The following is a 15,387-nucleotide window of genomic DNA, read 5'->3' as shown; positions in this document are numbered from 1 at the left end:
GGGGCAGGATCGGGTTCAGATGAGTATGAAGGAAAAAATGAGTGTAAAATGCTACGCGCCTGGCAGGTGGTAAGCATTCAGTATTACTCCCAGCTTCAGGGTGACCAGAGCCAAGGGGAGGGGGGCCCCCGCCTCCCAGGCCCTCCAGGATTCCTGTGGGGACATGGCCTCTCCTGCTTTTTCTACCCTTGCTCCTCTTTGCTGCCTCCACTTCCTCCTCCCCAGCCCCAGATGGGGTCTGGCTGGCTTCTCCCAGGCTGTAAAGTTATTTTCTCCTTTCAGTCCAGACTCCATTTCTATCCCCGGCTGTACTGAACAGGGCAGAGGCACTGAGCAGTTCAAGAGCTCAACTAAGCGTCTTCCTCAATCCTCCCCCACCAACGCTGACCAAACAAACACCTCACAGGAAAAGCCATGAGCTCCCGGGACAGGTGCGCCTGAAGGTAAGCCCAAACCCCTTCCCCATCAGACTGCCAACCGTGGTTTCTTCCAGAAGGTCTGGCTCCACCCTGGCTTGGCATGATCCAGACCCTTCACCCCGCCCCCCAGCTGACTTCTCGAGTCAGACACTGGATCCTGGGGTCTCCTGGCCCATCCTCACCGTAAGGCCTGCCCCCCCACCCCGAAAACACACTCACCCTCCAAACCAGTGGGCTGGGCTGGCTTCCCTCTAGCTTTGACCAACTCAAGACCCCTCCTCACTCTGTGCCCGGGGCCCTGCTGTGCCCCCAAGCAGCACCCCCCTCCTCCGGCTGTTAGCCTGGGAAGGGGGCCAGCCCCTGAGCTCAGACCTTGGCCATTCCAGTGTCTGAGGCCGCCCGCCAGCCCCGGGGAAGAGGGGGAGGTGGCAGGGTGGGCACCGGGAAGCTCTCCAATGGGGGGGGGGGACGGGACGGGGGAAGGAAAACTGGGCGTCTAGCGCGGTTCTTTCTGATCCTCTTCCGGACCCCACTGGCTTCTTCCTGGGACCTCACTGAACCTTGGCCAAAGGGCTGAGCCTCGGAGGGGAGAAGTGACTTTGGGGGGCGGTGAGGACTCCCCCCCCCACAGGTGGCAAGGACGGCTGGGGAAGAAGAGCCCACGCGGCCTCCGATCGTCCGAGTGACCCCAGGCAAAGCCCTTCTTCCTCCCCAGCCTCGGTTTCCCGCCCGGACGCGGACCGGGAGGCGGCGTACCCCGGGCCTCCCCGCCCCGCCCGGAGGAATCTGGCGGGCCGGCGCGCGGGTCCCAGGTGAGGGCTCCCTGGAAAGCGCCCAGCGGCGGGCCCGGCGGGGGAGGGCGCCCGGGGGGGCCCCGGCCGCGCACCCGCGCTCCGCGGGGCAGCCGCGACCCCGCGTTAGCCAGGAAGAAAAAAAGTGAGCCAAAAAAGAGAAAAAAAAACAAAACTGTCTCCCTGGCCCCGGGCCAGCGTCCCAGCCCCCCTCGCCCTCGCCGCCGCCGCCGCCGCCGCCGCGCTCCAGCCAGGGAAAACAACTGCTCACTTCTCCCTGCGTCCGCCCCGCGCCCTGCGCCCGCCCCGCGCGCCCGCGTCCGCCCCGCGCGCCCTGCCTGCGTCCCGGCGGCCGCGGCGAGGGGCGCGGAGCGGGCCGGCCGCCCGGCCTTCCTCCCTCGCTCCTCCTCTCCGCCTCCGCGGGCTCCCGACTCCGGCCCGGGCCTGGCCGGGACGTGTCCGCCGCTCCCCGCGGTCCCAGCCTCCACCTCTCGGCCTCGCCCCGGGGGCGCCCCCGGCCGCGCCTGCCGTCCCCTCCCCGCCCGCTCCCTCCGCTCCTCTCCACCCTCTGCGGGGTTCCCGACCCCCCGGCTCCCCCTCGCCCCCCTCCACCCCCGGGGTCGCGCGGGCCCCGGATGCCCGGGCCCCTCGGGGCTGCCGGCGGCCTGGCCCCTGCGATGCGCGGGGCAGGGGCGGCGGGGCTCCTGGCGCTGCTGCTGCTGCCGCTGCTGGGCCCGGGCGGCGGGGCCGAGGGGGGGCCGACCGGCGAGCGCGGCGCCGGCGGGGGCGGGGCGCTGGCCCGCGAGCGCTTCAAGGTGGTCTTCGCGCCGGTGATCTGCAAGCGGACCTGCCTCAAGGGCCAGTGTCGGGACAGTTGTCAGCAGGGCTCCAACATGACGCTCATCGGAGAGAACGGCCACAGCACCGACACGCTCACGGGCTCCGGTTTCCGCGTGGGTGAGCACCGGGGGCTGCGGCTGGGAAGTGCGGGACAGACCGGCGCCAGGACCAGGCGGGAGACGCGCAAGAGTAGAGGAGCCTTGGGCAGAGAAGATGAAGGGGGCGGGGGGGGGGAGATGGGGTACAGAGAGCCCACCCCCATCTGGGGCCCTAGGGAACTGAGGGGCTTGGGAGGCTGCAGTCCTCAAGGCCAGAGTTGGGGAAGGGTGCGGGCGCACGGAGGCCTGCACTTGGAAGCTTTCGGTGAGAGTTGGGGCCTAGACTGGGGTCCTGGATGGCAGAGGCAGAGGGGACAGGGCTGTGCTGGAGAGGTGGCACACACCCCTGTCGGTGCAGGAAGTCTCCAAAAGGGGGGTAAATATTTTCACAAGAAACAGAAGCCTTTTAAAAAATGTCTAAGGCAGGGCCTGCCAGGGGACACCTGCCTTCTGGGGGAGGAGCCAGGGCAGAGAGGGGGAGGCATTGAGGCCTGAGAAGTAGGGTGCAGGCCTGGAGTTGGGGCTGTTTTAGGTCACCAGTGCCTCCTCTCCTCCTGCCTCCCAAAGAGCTCCCTGTGTGCCAAGGCTGGGGGGGGGAGGTGTCCCAGTAGTAATTACCCTGTTGGACAGGGTAATTAGGCCGAGCCCAGGATGGCACCAGCAAAACAGCCCCCCTCACACATTCCTCATCCACTCCAGACCTGAGGAGCCCCACTCATGCGGTTCACCCCTCTCACGATAAGGATGTGTGTGTGTGTGTGTGTGTGTGTGTGTGTGTGTGTGTTTACACAGGCACATTGTGATTAGTTCATGTCTGTTATTGTCTCTGGTATGTGTCTGTGCTCACTTCCAGGGAGTGGATGGGAGTGTTTACATAGTGAGTCTGTGTTGGTGTCAGAATGAGTCGGTGTGTGCTTTGACTGTGCTTGTGAGTATATGTGTGCCCAGCCTCCCAGACCCCCTGGCCATCCTTGCTGTCTCCATATGTGCTGCCCACATCCCCCAGGCTCGGTGCCCAGGCCACAGTGGGCGGATGTCACCAGGAGGTCATCCACGCCGCTATGAGTGACTCATTGGGAGGCAGGAAGGAGAGGATCCTGCCTCCCCCGGCCCAGGACACACCTCTTGTGCCTGATGAGGCCTGGCCCCAGGGGGCCGGGCAGGGGAGGGGGGAGGGCAGGCTGGGCTAGGATGCTCTTGGTGTGACCCTAATTTAGCCAGGGATAGGGCTGCCCCTCTCTATGAGGAGGTCTAGGTATCCAGGAGATGCTGGAGCTGGTACAGGATCTCAGGACCCAAGGCTAGAAACAGGTCAGGTGTGAATACCTGGAGAAAGAGGGTCTCATGTCTTGTTCAGTCACCTCTTCCCTCATCCTCCTGAGCCCCAGCTCTGGCCTCCAAATGCTTTTTTTTTTTTTCCCCTGTACTGGGGCTTAAACTCAGGGCTTCACGCTCTCATTTGACTTTTTGCTCAAGGCTGGCACTCTGCCATTTGAGCCACATCTCCACTTCTAACTTCTTGCTGATTAATTGGAGATAAAAAGTTTCATAAACTTCCCTGCCTGGGCTGGCTTTGAACTGAGATCCTCAGCCTCCTGAGTAGCTAGGATGACAGGCTTCCAAACACCCTTTGTAGTAGGGAAGACATGACACTGTAACCAACCATGCCAAGCCGCACAGAGGGGCTGTAACTCAGAGAACACATGGCAGGGATGGGGCAGGACGATGGTTCTTCCTAGGGAAGATGAGTCCAGGAGGATCAGGTTTTAACAGAGGTGGCCAATAGGACTCTGGGGTGGAGGAAAAGGCAGGAATGGAATATATATACCATGGAAGGGGCAGAGGGGGATGAGCTGAGAGAAAGTTCTGGATGGTAGAGAGCCTTGAATATCCAGGAAAGAATTGGAGGCACAACAAGCCCAAGTCATTGAGTTCACACCTCAGAGCTGGGGAAGAAAATAAAATAAAGGTTCTCTCGTATGCCCAGCAGAGGATGAAAATGGTGAGCTGGAATTGTGAAATGCCAGACTTGCCTGAGGCAGGCGTCTCTAGGGATGCTGGGATTGTAGCCTGGCAGGAGAGAGACCGGAAGCCAGGGAGGGTCTGGGCATCATGACCAGACACAGAGGAGGGACAGAGGCCAGGGGTAGAGGAGAGATGGGTTTCAGGAACATTTCAGAAGCTGTAACTGGAGGAGCCTCTGTAAATGGGGGCCTGAGGCTGGGTTCCATGTATCTGAGCAAGCAAGGGTTCCCAGTGGTGACCCCAGGTAGAGAGCTGTTGATCTTGGAAAGTGTTAGGGAGAAAGTTCTGGAAGGGTCAGAGGCTGTGGTTGTGTCCACAGATGGGGTATTATTGGCAGCAGTGTGAGCCCTTGGGGGCTGGTGGGGGGTGGAGGTGGTGTTCAAAGAGCTGAGGAGAGAGGGCAGAGGACTAAATTAGGAGAAACAAGTGGAGGGGTCAGAAAGAATCCATCCCCAGGAAAGGCTGTTCCGTAAGGGTCGCCATCATCCTTTACTGCACCGTACTCTCAACAGTCTGTGTGTGCGCCCCACTGGGCCAGGCATCTGTACAGTCACTGCCTTATTTGGCACAACAGCCCCGCAGATGAGTGCAAGCGGGGACGTGAGTGCCACACAGGAGCCAACCACCATTTAAGTTGGCCACTTAAGACTTTAGAACCTGGGCTGGGAAGGTGGCTTAGTGGTAGAGTGCTTACCTTGCATGCATGAGGTCCTGGGTTCGATTCCTCAGCACCACATAAGCAGAAAAAAGCCGGAAATGGCGCTGTGGCTCAAGTGGTAGAGGCTAGCCTTGAGCTGAAGAGCTGAGGGACAGCGCCCAGGCCCAGAGTTCAGGCCCCATAATCAACCATGGTGGGAGGGGGGTTGTCAGGGAGGGCTGTTTTCACTTACATGACCAAAACCATCTTCCATGTGAGAACAGGGCCAGTGTGTGGCAAGGAAGTGGTGGGTGGGGTCCTCCCAGACCCTGACCCCCACTTCTCCTCCCCAGTGGTCTGTCCTCTGCCCTGCATGAATGGCGGCCAGTGCTCCTCCCGAAACCAGTGCCTGTGCCCTCCGGACTTCACGGGCCGCTTCTGCCAGGTGCCCGCTGGAGGAGGCGCAGCCGCGGGCACCATTGGCTCCGGCCCCGGGCCGGGCCGGGCCGGCCCCCTGTCTACAGGTGCACTAGCTCCGGAGGGTGACTCGGTGGCCAGCAAGCACGCCATCTACGCCGTGCAGGTGATTGCCGACCCTCCTGGACAGGGGGACGGACCCCCAGCCCAGCACGCCGCCTTCCTGGTGCCCCTGGGGCCAGGACAGATCTCAGCAGAAGGTACCAGGCCAGGGGGCAATCCTGGGATGCTTACCAAGGGGGGGCTCCCAAGGTGGAGCAGCCCTGAGGCCACCACACCCTGCCCCCAGTGCAGGCCCCGCCCCCCGTGGTGAATGTGCGTGTCCACCACCCGCCGGAGGCCTCTGTCCAGGTACACCGCATCGAGGGGCCCAACGCCGAGGGCCCGGCTCCCGTCCAGCACCTGCTGCCTCACCCCAAGCCCCTGCACCCGCGGCCACCTACCCAGAAGCCCCTGGGCCGCTGCTTCCAGGACACGCTGCCCAAGCAGCCGGTGAGCGAACACAGTTCAGAGCCCAGGCTGCGGAGAGAAGGGGTGTGGAGGGGAACGGACCTCAGAAGGTGGGTGAACAGGGCTGGGTGCCGCGTGTGACCCCTGTCCACGTTTCTCCCCGCAGTGTGGCAGCAACCCCCTGCCAGGCCTCACCAAGCAGGAAGACTGCTGCGGCAGCATCGGCACAGCCTGGGGTCAGAGCAAGTGCCACAAGTGTCCCCAGCTGCAGTGTGAGTGTGTGGGAAGTCCCCTCCCCACGCCACGCTCCCCGGTGCCCTCTGCACCCCCTCCCCCTTGCCATGCTGTCCTCTCTTTGCAGACACCGGGGTGCAGAAGCCAGGACCTGTACGTGGGGAGGTGGGTGCTGACTGTCCCCAGGGCTACAAAAGGCTCAACAGCACCCACTGCCAGGGTACGGACAGCGGGAGATTGGGATTCTGGGACGGAAGGGGGTGTGGGGGGAGGTGCCGAGGTTCTTGCGGCAGGCTGCTATCACTCAAATGGCCCCAGACCAAAGGGACCAAACTCTCCCTCACCACAGACATCAACGAGTGCGCAATGCCCGGCATGTGTCGCCATGGTGACTGCCTCAACAGCCCCGGCTCTTACCGCTGCGTCTGTCCACCAGGCCATAGCTTGGGCCCCTCCCGCACGCAGTGCATTGGTGAGACGGAGTGGGTGAAAGGGGTAAAACTTAAGCAGCAAGAGTCAGAGGCCTGGAGAAATTTAGCCACTCAGGAGGCTGAGATCTGAGGATCACAGTTCAAAGCCAGCCTAGGCAGGAAAGTCTATGGAACTCGTTTATCTCCAACTAACTACCAGAAAGCCAGAAGTAGAGTTGTGGCTCAAGAGTGCTAGCCTTGAGGAAAAAGAGCTTAAGGACAGAGTCCTGAGTTCAAGCTCCAAGACCAAAACACACACACACACACACACACACACACACACACACACGCACGCACGCACGCGCACACACACCAGAAGCTCCAAGACCAACACACACACCTACCCCAGAATCAAGTCAAGAGTTGACTGCAGGAAGCTGAAGGCTAGAGCAGGTAGGATCAGGGTTGATGGCGCTGGGATTCCGTGTCAGGTCCTTCATCTGTGGAAGGAAGAGTGAAAAATTGGGTGACATGAGGTCAGGGCCACCGTGGGAACTAGAGAAGCAAAGTCTGGAGCAGCTGGGCAGAGGGATGAGGGATGTGGGCAGTGCTGAGGGTCATGAGCCTGCCCTTCACCCCTGCAGCAGACAAGCCAGAGGAGAAGAGCCTGTGCTTCCGCATGGTGAGCCCCGAGTACCAGTGCCAGCACCCCCTGACCACGCGCCTCACCCGCCAGCTCTGCTGTTGCAGTGTGGGCAAGGCCTGGGGCACACGGTGCCAGCGCTGCCCTGCAGATGGCACTGGTGAGGACACGTTGGAGGGATCGTGTTGGGGGCTGGCTGGCCACGTATACCAGGCCAAACACTCATGTCTGTGTCCACTGTGGCCCCTGTCTTGTTTGCAGCTGCCTTCAAGGAGATCTGCCCCGCGGGGAAGGGCTACCACATCCTTACCTCCCACCAGACACTCACCATCCAGGGCGAAAGCGATTTTTCTCTTTTCCTGCATCCAGATGGGCCACCCAAACTCCAGCAGCCCCCTGAAAGCCCCAGCCGGGCACCATCCCCCCAGGACACAGAGGAAGAGAGAGGTCTGCTCTGACTCCATGACCCCTAACCCACAGATATGACTTCATGTTTAACTCCCTAAAACCCACTGACAGGACTTCACATTTAACTCTCTTTTAATTGTTGGTGGTACTGGTGTTTGAACTCAGGGCTCTGCTCTCTTGCTAGGCAGGCATTCTACCGCTTGAACTACACTCCTAATCCTTTTACTCTAGTTATTTTTCAGATTGGGTCTGAAGCTTGAACTCTGGGCCTGGGGCACTGTCCTTCAGCTCAAGGCCAACGCTCTACCACTTGTGCCACAGCTCCACTTCTGGTGGTTTATTGGAGATGAGTCTCCCAGACTTTCCTTCCTCGGGCTAACTTTAAATTTTGAGCCTCAGATCTTAGCTTCTTGAGTAGCTAGGATTACAGGCATGAGTCACAGGGCGCCTGGGTCGAGATATGATTTTTGAACTCTTAAAGACCTACCCTAGCCAAACATAGGCTCACTTGCAATCCTGTTCAGGAGTCTGAGATCTGAGGATCTCACTTTGAAGCCAGCCTGGGCAGACAAATCCAGGAGAATCTTATCTCCAAATAACCAGCAAAAAGCTGGAAGTAGAGTTGTGGCTCAAGTGATAAAGCACCAGCCTTAAGGGAAAAACTCAAGCAAAAATGCAAGGTCTTAGCCCAGCCCAGTGGCTCACACCCATAATCCTAACTACTCAGGAGGCTGAGATAGGATGATCCCGGTTCAAAGCCAGCCCAGGCAGAAAAGCCCGTGAGACTCTATCTCCAATGAACTACTCAGAAAACTAGAAGTGGTGAAGTGGTGCTGTGGCTCAAGTGCTAGAGTGCTCACCTTGAGCTGAAGAGCTGAGGGACAGCACCCAGGCCCAGAGTTCAAGCCCCATGTCTGACAAAAAAAAAAAAGTGCAAGGCCCTGAGAGTTCAAGCCTCAATACCAACACACGAGCACACACACACACACACACACACACACACACACACACACACACACACACACACACACACACACACACACACACACACACACACACACACACACACACACAAGACCCAGTCTAGCTCACACCCAGTTGCTCATACCCTGACCTCTTCTCCCACCTCAACTTTTAATATCTCCATCTTCTTCCTTTTTAGGGGTGACCACGGATCCAGTGAGTAGGACAGCCTGGGCGGGAGGGGTGGAGGCGGTGGGGGAGACGGGGGCCCATGCTGCTGTCACCCACAGCCAGTGAGCGAGGAGCGATCAGCGCAGCAGAGCCACTCCATTGCCACCACCACGCCTGCCCGGCCTTTCCCGGGTGAGCTGGGCACTGCAGGGAGGAGACTTCAGGGATTAAGTCACTGGGAAGTGGGGGGTGGGGTGGGGGAAAGACATTTATAATGGGATGGAAGAGGGAGCTTTAGTCACCCCTCACCCTCTGAGGAGTTTGTGTTGCTGCCTGCAGAGTTGATCTCCCGCCCCTCACCACCTACTATGCACCGGTTCCTGCCAGACCTGCCTCCTTCCCGAAGCGCCGTGGAGATTGCCCCGACCCAGGTCACCGGTAAGGCAGGCAGCAGGCCATGCCCTGCTGTTACTTCCCAAATACCCAGGAGGCCACACCCCCAGTTTATTTTTCTCCTTCTAGTGCGGCTCTCCCTCCTCCCAACAAACAATCATTCTCTACCACCAACATGCTAATGCTTGCCCAGGGCTGGGCACTAGGGAAGTTCTGGTGAACTGCAGAGATCGCACCCTACTCCCACATGAGCCAGGGAATATATGGCAGTGAACCCAATCTGAGGGCATTCATTAATTCAGTTTACACTGAATATCTATTATGTGCCTGGTTCTATTGAGATGCTGGGATTAGCATAGTAAACAAAACCAGACTGGAAAAAAAAATCCTTGTCCTTGCAGAGCAGACAAAACAACAACAAACCCAGATAAGTAAACATCTAGCCTGTCTCATAAATCCACTCTGACCCACCCACCATGCAGTGATGAGCAGGTTAAGTAAGTCAGAGAATAAGTAAAAATCTAATATATTTCAAATGCTTTGAAAGAATAAACAAAAAAAAGGAACTCCATAGGATATGATAATATATATACAGGATGGCAACGAGAGACAAGGCTTTCTGGAGAAGGCTTTAAAGATTGTTAAAAATGTGGAGCCAGGCACCGGTAGCTCACGCCTGTCATCCTAGCTACTCTAGAGGCTGAGGATTATGGTTGAAGGCCAGCCTGGGCAGGAAATTCCATGAGATTCTTACCTCCAGTTAACCATCAAAAAAGCCAAAAGTGAAGCTGTGGCTTAAGTGGTAGAGCACTAACCCTGTGAAAAAGTTGAACTCAGTGCCCTGGTCCTGGCACCAAAAATAGAATAAAAAGGAGGAGGAGGAGGAAGAGGAGGAAGAGGAAGGGGCATACAGGTTCCTGAAAGGAAAATTCCAGGGGGAGTTCAGTTTGGGCAAAGGAATAGAAGTATGAATCACTGGTGGAGGAGGGAGACACTACACTGAGATCCATGTTTCTGAACAAGCCTAGGGCATGGGCCTTGTTAGCCGGCCTATGTTTGCTGCCAGAGGCTAGGAGAAGTGAGAAAGCACTTTAATCAATGTTAGCTCAGACTGAGCAAACCTCTCTCTGATGGCCACTTCCCCCCCAAAAATTAAGATGGTCACTGGTGGCCCACACCTGTAATCTTCACTTAGGAAGCTTAGATTTGAGGACCACATTTTTTTTTTTTTTTTTGGGTCTGGTCATGGGGCCTGAACTCTGGGTTTGGCCGCTGTCCCTCAGCCCTTCAGCTCAAGGCTAGCACTCTACCACTTGAGCCACAGCGCCACTTCTGGCTTTTTTCTTTTTGCTTATGTGGTGCTGAGGAATCGAACCCAGGGCCTCAGGCATGCAAGGCAAGCACTCTACCACTGAGCCACCTTCCCAGCCCCAAGGATCACATTTTGAAGCCAGCCTGGGGAAAACGTCCATGAGGCTCTTATTCTCCAATTAACCAAAGCCAAAAGCCAAAGGTGTAATTTAGGTGGTAGAGTATCAGCCTTGAATGAAAAGGTCAAGTGAGAGCCAGAGGCCCCAAATTCAAGTCCCAGTACATGTGTGTGTGCGTGCGCGCACACACGCGCATGCACACACACACCTTCTCATACTGTGAACTAAGCATTGCTTGCCTCAATTTCAGATAAGAAAACAGTGTCAGAGAGGTTAGTAACTTGCCTGAAGTCACCCAGCACAGCCAGATAGATCCAAACATCAGATCCACTGTGGGCTACAAAGCCTCAAGAGAGCTGGCAGCCTGACTGATCCCTAAGCCTAAATGAGCTCCTGGGCTCAGGTGGAAGGGAGGCTCTTGGGATGTGGAGGACAGGGCAAGCAGGGAGGGTACTGAGGAGGTCCTGGGAGAGGTACTTCAGGCAGAAAAGAGCCCGCAAAAGCCCACTGGCATGTCAATTTGGGGCAGAGCAGAAGTCAGCCCTATTCTAGGCTGCATCTGACCACCTATCAACAGCTGTGGCACAAGTCAGGGCTCCCGGGGACACCGGCTTCTGGCCTGCCTGGGGAGGGGGGGGTGGTAATCAGCCACTCTGGAATAAGGACAGAAGTGACTGGCGCCGAGGCTCGGGGTTTAAGGTCCGGAGCGGCTGGAGGGTGGGGTATTGGGAAGGCTGGGGGGTCGAGGGGCCCCCCCTGACATGGAGATTCTTCCTGAGTGAGGAGGATGGTGTTGGGGAAAGTGAGGTCACCGTGGCCCCCTGGGCGTCGAGGTGCACAGGGCTGGGGTGGGCCTTGCCCTCTGACCCACCCCACCCCGCCCCGCCGCAGAGACCGATGAGTGCCGGCTGAACCAGAACATCTGTGGGCACGGCGAGTGCATCCCGGGCCCCTCTGACTACTCCTGCCACTGCAACCCGGGCTACCGCTCGCATCCCCAGCACCGCTACTGCGTGGGTGAGCGGGGGCGGGGCCCGGAGGGGCGGGGCCCGGAGGGGCGGGGCCCGGAGGGGCGGGGCTCGGGGCGGGGCCCGGCTCACGTGTCTCCACGCCGCCCTTGCAGACGTGAACGAGTGCGAGGCGGAGCCCTGCGGCCTGGGCCGCGGCAGCTGCCTGAACACCGCCGGCTCCTACAACTGCCACTGCAACCGCGGCTACCGGCTGCACGTGGGCGCCGGGGGGCGCTCGTGCGTGGGTGAGGGCCGCGCGAGCGTCCCCGGTGGGCGGGGGGGGCTCTGCGCCCCGAGCCTTCTGGAACACCCTCGGGCGCGCCCCTTTCCTCTCGCGCAGACCTGAACGAGTGCGCCAAGCCCCACGTGTGCGGCGACGGCGGCTTCTGCATCAACTACCCCGGGCACTACAAATGCAGCTGCTATTACGGCTACCGGCTCAAAGCCTCGCGGCAACCGCTGTGCGAAGGTACGCGCCACGCCTGCGAGCCCAGCCCCTCTGACGATCGCGGTTCAAAGCCAGCCCGGGCAAGAAAGGCAAAGCCGGAAGAAGAGCGGCGGGTTAAAGGGTGGAGCGCCAGCCTGGATGGAAGAAAAAAAAAGGGACATCGCCCCGGCCATTAAGTTCAAGTCTTACTCCTGACACGCGCGCGCGCGCACACACACACACACACACACACACACAGTTCCTCAGTTGGCCCTCGACCTGGGGTGGGACCTACCCGCGCAGCCCTGACGCTGAGGCTGGGGGTCCGGGAAGCCCAGGGGGCTCAGTTTGCCCAGGACCCTGAGAGCCAGCAAGCGACAGCGCACCTCCTTCTCCCTCCTGTGCAGACGTCGACGAATGCCGGGACCCGAACTCCTGTCCCGATGGCAAATGCGAGAACAGTCCTGGGAGCTTCAAGTGCATCGCCTGTCAGCCTGGCTACCGCAGCCAGGGGGGCGGAGTCTGCCGCGGTGAGGGCGGAGCCTGGCTTCCCGGGACGGGGCGCGTGATGGAGGGGCGGTGCCAGGTCCCCAGTGTTTAAGTGGAACTCTCTCTGCAGACATCAACGAGTGTGCAGAGGGCAGCCCTTGCACACCTGGATGGTGTGAGAACCTCCCGGGCTCCTTCCGTTGCACGTGCGCCCAGGGTTATGCGCCCGGGCCTGATGGTCACAGTTGCCTGGGTGAGTTCTACTATGCACACCGGGGCACCCACCATCCATTCCCCGGCTGAAGTCAGGGAGTGGGTCACCCTGTGAAACCAGTGGATGGGAGGACACTAATTTATAGTAAAGGGGCTGCAAAGTGGCCTCCAAGGTCTTAGGAGGCCAGGTTTACAGCTGCATTTGCAAAACATGTTACTTAAGTTTGAAGATGGAGGCACAGTTAGTAATTCTCCCTCTCCCCCCCCCCCCCCCCCAGTGTTTATTAGGCACCAAGAGGCAGGGTAGGATTCAGGGAAACAGAACTGCTGCAGGTCTGAATGGAGACTGGGTGCTCTCTGGACATACCAATAGCACTTAGAGGAAGGAGCCCTGAGCTATGTTGAAGGACAAGTAATAGAAATTAGCCAAGGATGAAAGAACAGCATGGCACACTGGAGCTGGTAGCTCATGCTCACAATCCTAGCTACTCAGAAGACTGAGATCTGAGACTCCAAGTAACAACCCAAAAGATGGAAGTGGATCTGTGACTCAAGTGGTAGATGGCCAATCTTGAGCTAAAAAGCTAAGCAAGCTGGGATGTAGCTCAGTGGCATAGCGCCTGCCTAGCAAGTGTAACATCCTGGGTTTGATCCACAGTTTATAAAAACAAAAAACAAAAAAAAAAGCCAGGCGCTGGTGGCTCACGCCTGTAATCCTAGCTACTCAGGAGGCTGAGATCTGAGGATCCTGGTTCAAATCCAGCCTGGGCAAGGAAGTCTGTGAAACTCTTATCTCTAATAAACCACCAGAAAACCAGAAGTGGCGCTGTACCTCAAGTGGTAGAGCGCTAGCCTTGAGCTGAAGAGCTGAGGGACAGCGCCCAGGCCCAGAGTTCATGTCCCACCACTGACAAAAAAAAAAAAAGACAAAAACACAGGGAAAAAAAGTAAGCAAATCATGTCTTATGACTATAATATGAGTTATTCTTATGACTATAATACTAGTTACTCAGGAGATCTGAGGACTACAGTTCAAAGCTAGCCTGGGCAGGAAAGTCTATGAGACTATTACCTCCAGTTAACTACCAAAAAGCTGAAAGTGGAGCTGTGGCTCAATGTGGTTGAACATTAGCCTTGACTGCAAAAGCTCAGGGACAGTGCCCAGGCCCTGAGTTCAAGCTCCAGGACCAGCACACACACACACACACACTGAAAATAAGCAAGAGCCTGAGGTCCTGAGTTCAAGCCCCAGTATTAAAGCATGCACAAAACAGCAGGTGGGCTGAATGAGAGCAGAGGTTTGGGATGACTGCAAGATGGTGTGATATTAGGACAAATGACCTAGGCTTGTTGGCTACAAGTCAAGATGGAGGAGGCAAGTGATTGATGGGCCCTCCAGGTGTCTAATTTGGTGACAAGGTGGGTGGTGTTGCTCTGGTCCCTGAGGGCTGTCCAGCTGGGGATGCTAGTAGAGGATGGACTGAGTAGGTTGGGAATCTTAAGCCAGACATCTCCATCTGGAACCATTCATGAGCTGGTGGGCACGGGGTGCTGAGGTGGGCCTGCTCCATCAAATGGGGGGGTAGGTTAAGGGGAACATCTGGTAGAACTTTTATGGGCACACATACAGGGGCAGGTGGGGAGAAGGGCAATAAATGAGAGCGAAACCAGAGCAGGGTATGGAGGGAGTCCGGGAGGGTTAGCTCTTGTCTGGTGAGGGCAGATGGCTCAGGGAGCCCCTGGCTTGGCCAGCAGCGTATGAGAGCCATGTGTGGGCACCGTGCTTCTGACCAGCCTTGCTGCCTTTACTCCAGTGCTTGGGTCCATGGGCAGAGGCCTTGGCCTGACCCTCTGACTCTCCCTGTGCTCCACAGATGTGGACGAGTGCGAAGCTGGGGACGTGTGTGACAATGGCATGTGTACCAACACGCCGGGCTCCTTCCAGTGTCAGTGCCCCTCTGGCTACCATCTGTCAAGGGACCGGAACCACTGCGAAGGTGAGGAGTCCTAGAGTTGGGGTACTGGCCTATCCTTCCCTACCCTAGGGATCCTTGCTACCCAGGTCTAGTCCCCATCCATATCTAAGGTGTGGTGTGGGGGTGTGGGAACGGCCCAGGCTGGGGGGAGGGGCACTGGCGGCTACATGTAGGGGGTCAGTCCAGATTCTCCACCTCCTTGGTCCTCTGCAGACATTGACGAGTGTGACTTCCCTGCGGCCTGCATTGGGGGTGACTGCATCAACATCAACGGCTCCTACAGATGCCTCTGCCCCCAGGGGTACCGGCTGGTGGGTGGCAGGAAGTGCCAAGGTATGAGGAATTGGCAGGGCATGGTAATCCACTAGACGCTGTGGCTCCCGCCTTCCCATCCCCCATCCACCCATGCTACACTCATCCATCCTGTCACTCACTTGGATGGCATGGCATGGGTAGCAATCACCGTGTTTCCATTGTAGCACAGTCACTGTAAAACTTTTTTTTTTGGTCAGTTATGGGGCTTGAACTCAGGGCCTGGGCACTATCCCTAAGCCTCTTTGTGTTCAAGGCTAGCACTCTATCACTTGAGCCACAGCACTACTTTTCCTGCTTATGTGGTACTGAGGAATGGAACCCAGGGCTTCATGCATGCTAGGCAAGCACTCTACCACTAAGCCACATTCCCAGCCCCCCTGCCAAACTCTTTACACATATATTAGTCTAGCCCACCAACCCTCTCTTAGTCTATTCACTACCAACAAGAGATAATTGGCTAAACATATATACCAAGTCAGGATGATCTTGAGTTTGAGGCCAGCCTGAGGTACATATAAAGACTGTTATATAACATCATCATCAACAACAACAAAACAAACAAAAAACA

The 15,387-nt window shown here is 57.8% G+C and overlaps 1 protein-coding gene and 1 long non-coding RNA gene across 4 annotated transcripts in view; both read left to right on the top strand.

Moving 5' to 3' along the window:
• Nucleotides 1-161: 161 nt before the first annotated feature.
• LOC138824315 (uncharacterized) lies at nucleotides 162-1,532 on the top strand. 2 transcript variants are annotated; one of them, XR_011371060.1, is made up of 3 exons: nucleotides 162-443; nucleotides 1,135-1,231; nucleotides 1,409-1,532. It is a non-coding gene; the product is annotated as an uncharacterized lncRNA (long non-coding RNA). The 2 variants fall into 2 exon arrangements; XR_011371061.1 differs by having other exon boundaries at nucleotides 1,118-1,231.
• A 56-nt stretch (nucleotides 1,533-1,588) lies between these two features.
• Nucleotides 1,589-15,387, top strand: part of LOC138824302 (latent-transforming growth factor beta-binding protein 3) — a 17,778-nt gene continuing 3,979 nt past the window's right edge. Inside the window, exons 1-18 of one of the 2 annotated variants that reach the window (XM_070018097.1) lie at nucleotides 1,589-2,167; nucleotides 5,164-5,487; nucleotides 5,577-5,779; nucleotides 5,904-6,009; nucleotides 6,099-6,191; nucleotides 6,321-6,443; nucleotides 7,029-7,184; nucleotides 7,286-7,471; nucleotides 8,595-8,611; nucleotides 8,686-8,758; nucleotides 8,906-9,004; nucleotides 11,281-11,406; nucleotides 11,513-11,644; nucleotides 11,740-11,868; nucleotides 12,234-12,356; nucleotides 12,446-12,568; nucleotides 14,403-14,525; nucleotides 14,718-14,837. In XM_070018097.1, the coding sequence (XP_069874198.1) occupies nucleotides 1,846-2,167; nucleotides 5,164-5,487; nucleotides 5,577-5,779; nucleotides 5,904-6,009; nucleotides 6,099-6,191; nucleotides 6,321-6,443; nucleotides 7,029-7,184; nucleotides 7,286-7,471; nucleotides 8,595-8,611; nucleotides 8,686-8,758; nucleotides 8,906-9,004; nucleotides 11,281-11,406; nucleotides 11,513-11,644; nucleotides 11,740-11,868; nucleotides 12,234-12,356; nucleotides 12,446-12,568; nucleotides 14,403-14,525; nucleotides 14,718-14,837 (2,578 nt within the window). In that variant the 5' untranslated portion in view covers nucleotides 1,589-1,845. Of the gene's footprint in view, nucleotides 2,168-5,163; nucleotides 5,488-5,576; nucleotides 5,780-5,903; nucleotides 6,010-6,098; nucleotides 6,192-6,320; nucleotides 6,444-7,025; nucleotides 7,185-7,285; nucleotides 7,472-8,594; nucleotides 8,612-8,685; nucleotides 8,759-8,905; nucleotides 9,005-11,280; nucleotides 11,407-11,512; nucleotides 11,645-11,739; nucleotides 11,869-12,233; nucleotides 12,357-12,445; nucleotides 12,569-14,402; nucleotides 14,526-14,717; nucleotides 14,838-15,387 lie in introns of both variants that reach the window. The other variant, XM_070018096.1, reaches the window with a different exon arrangement.

This window comes from Dipodomys merriami, unplaced genomic scaffold (genome assembly GCF_024711535.1).
Source record: "Dipodomys merriami isolate MVZ:Mamm:240054 unplaced genomic scaffold, mDipMer1.0.p SCAF_128, whole genome shotgun sequence".
NCBI lineage: Eukaryota > Metazoa > Chordata > Mammalia > Rodentia > Heteromyidae > Dipodomys > Dipodomys merriami.
The sequence above is the reverse complement of the archived record's forward strand: the minus strand, read 5'-3'. Positions and strand labels throughout refer to the sequence as shown.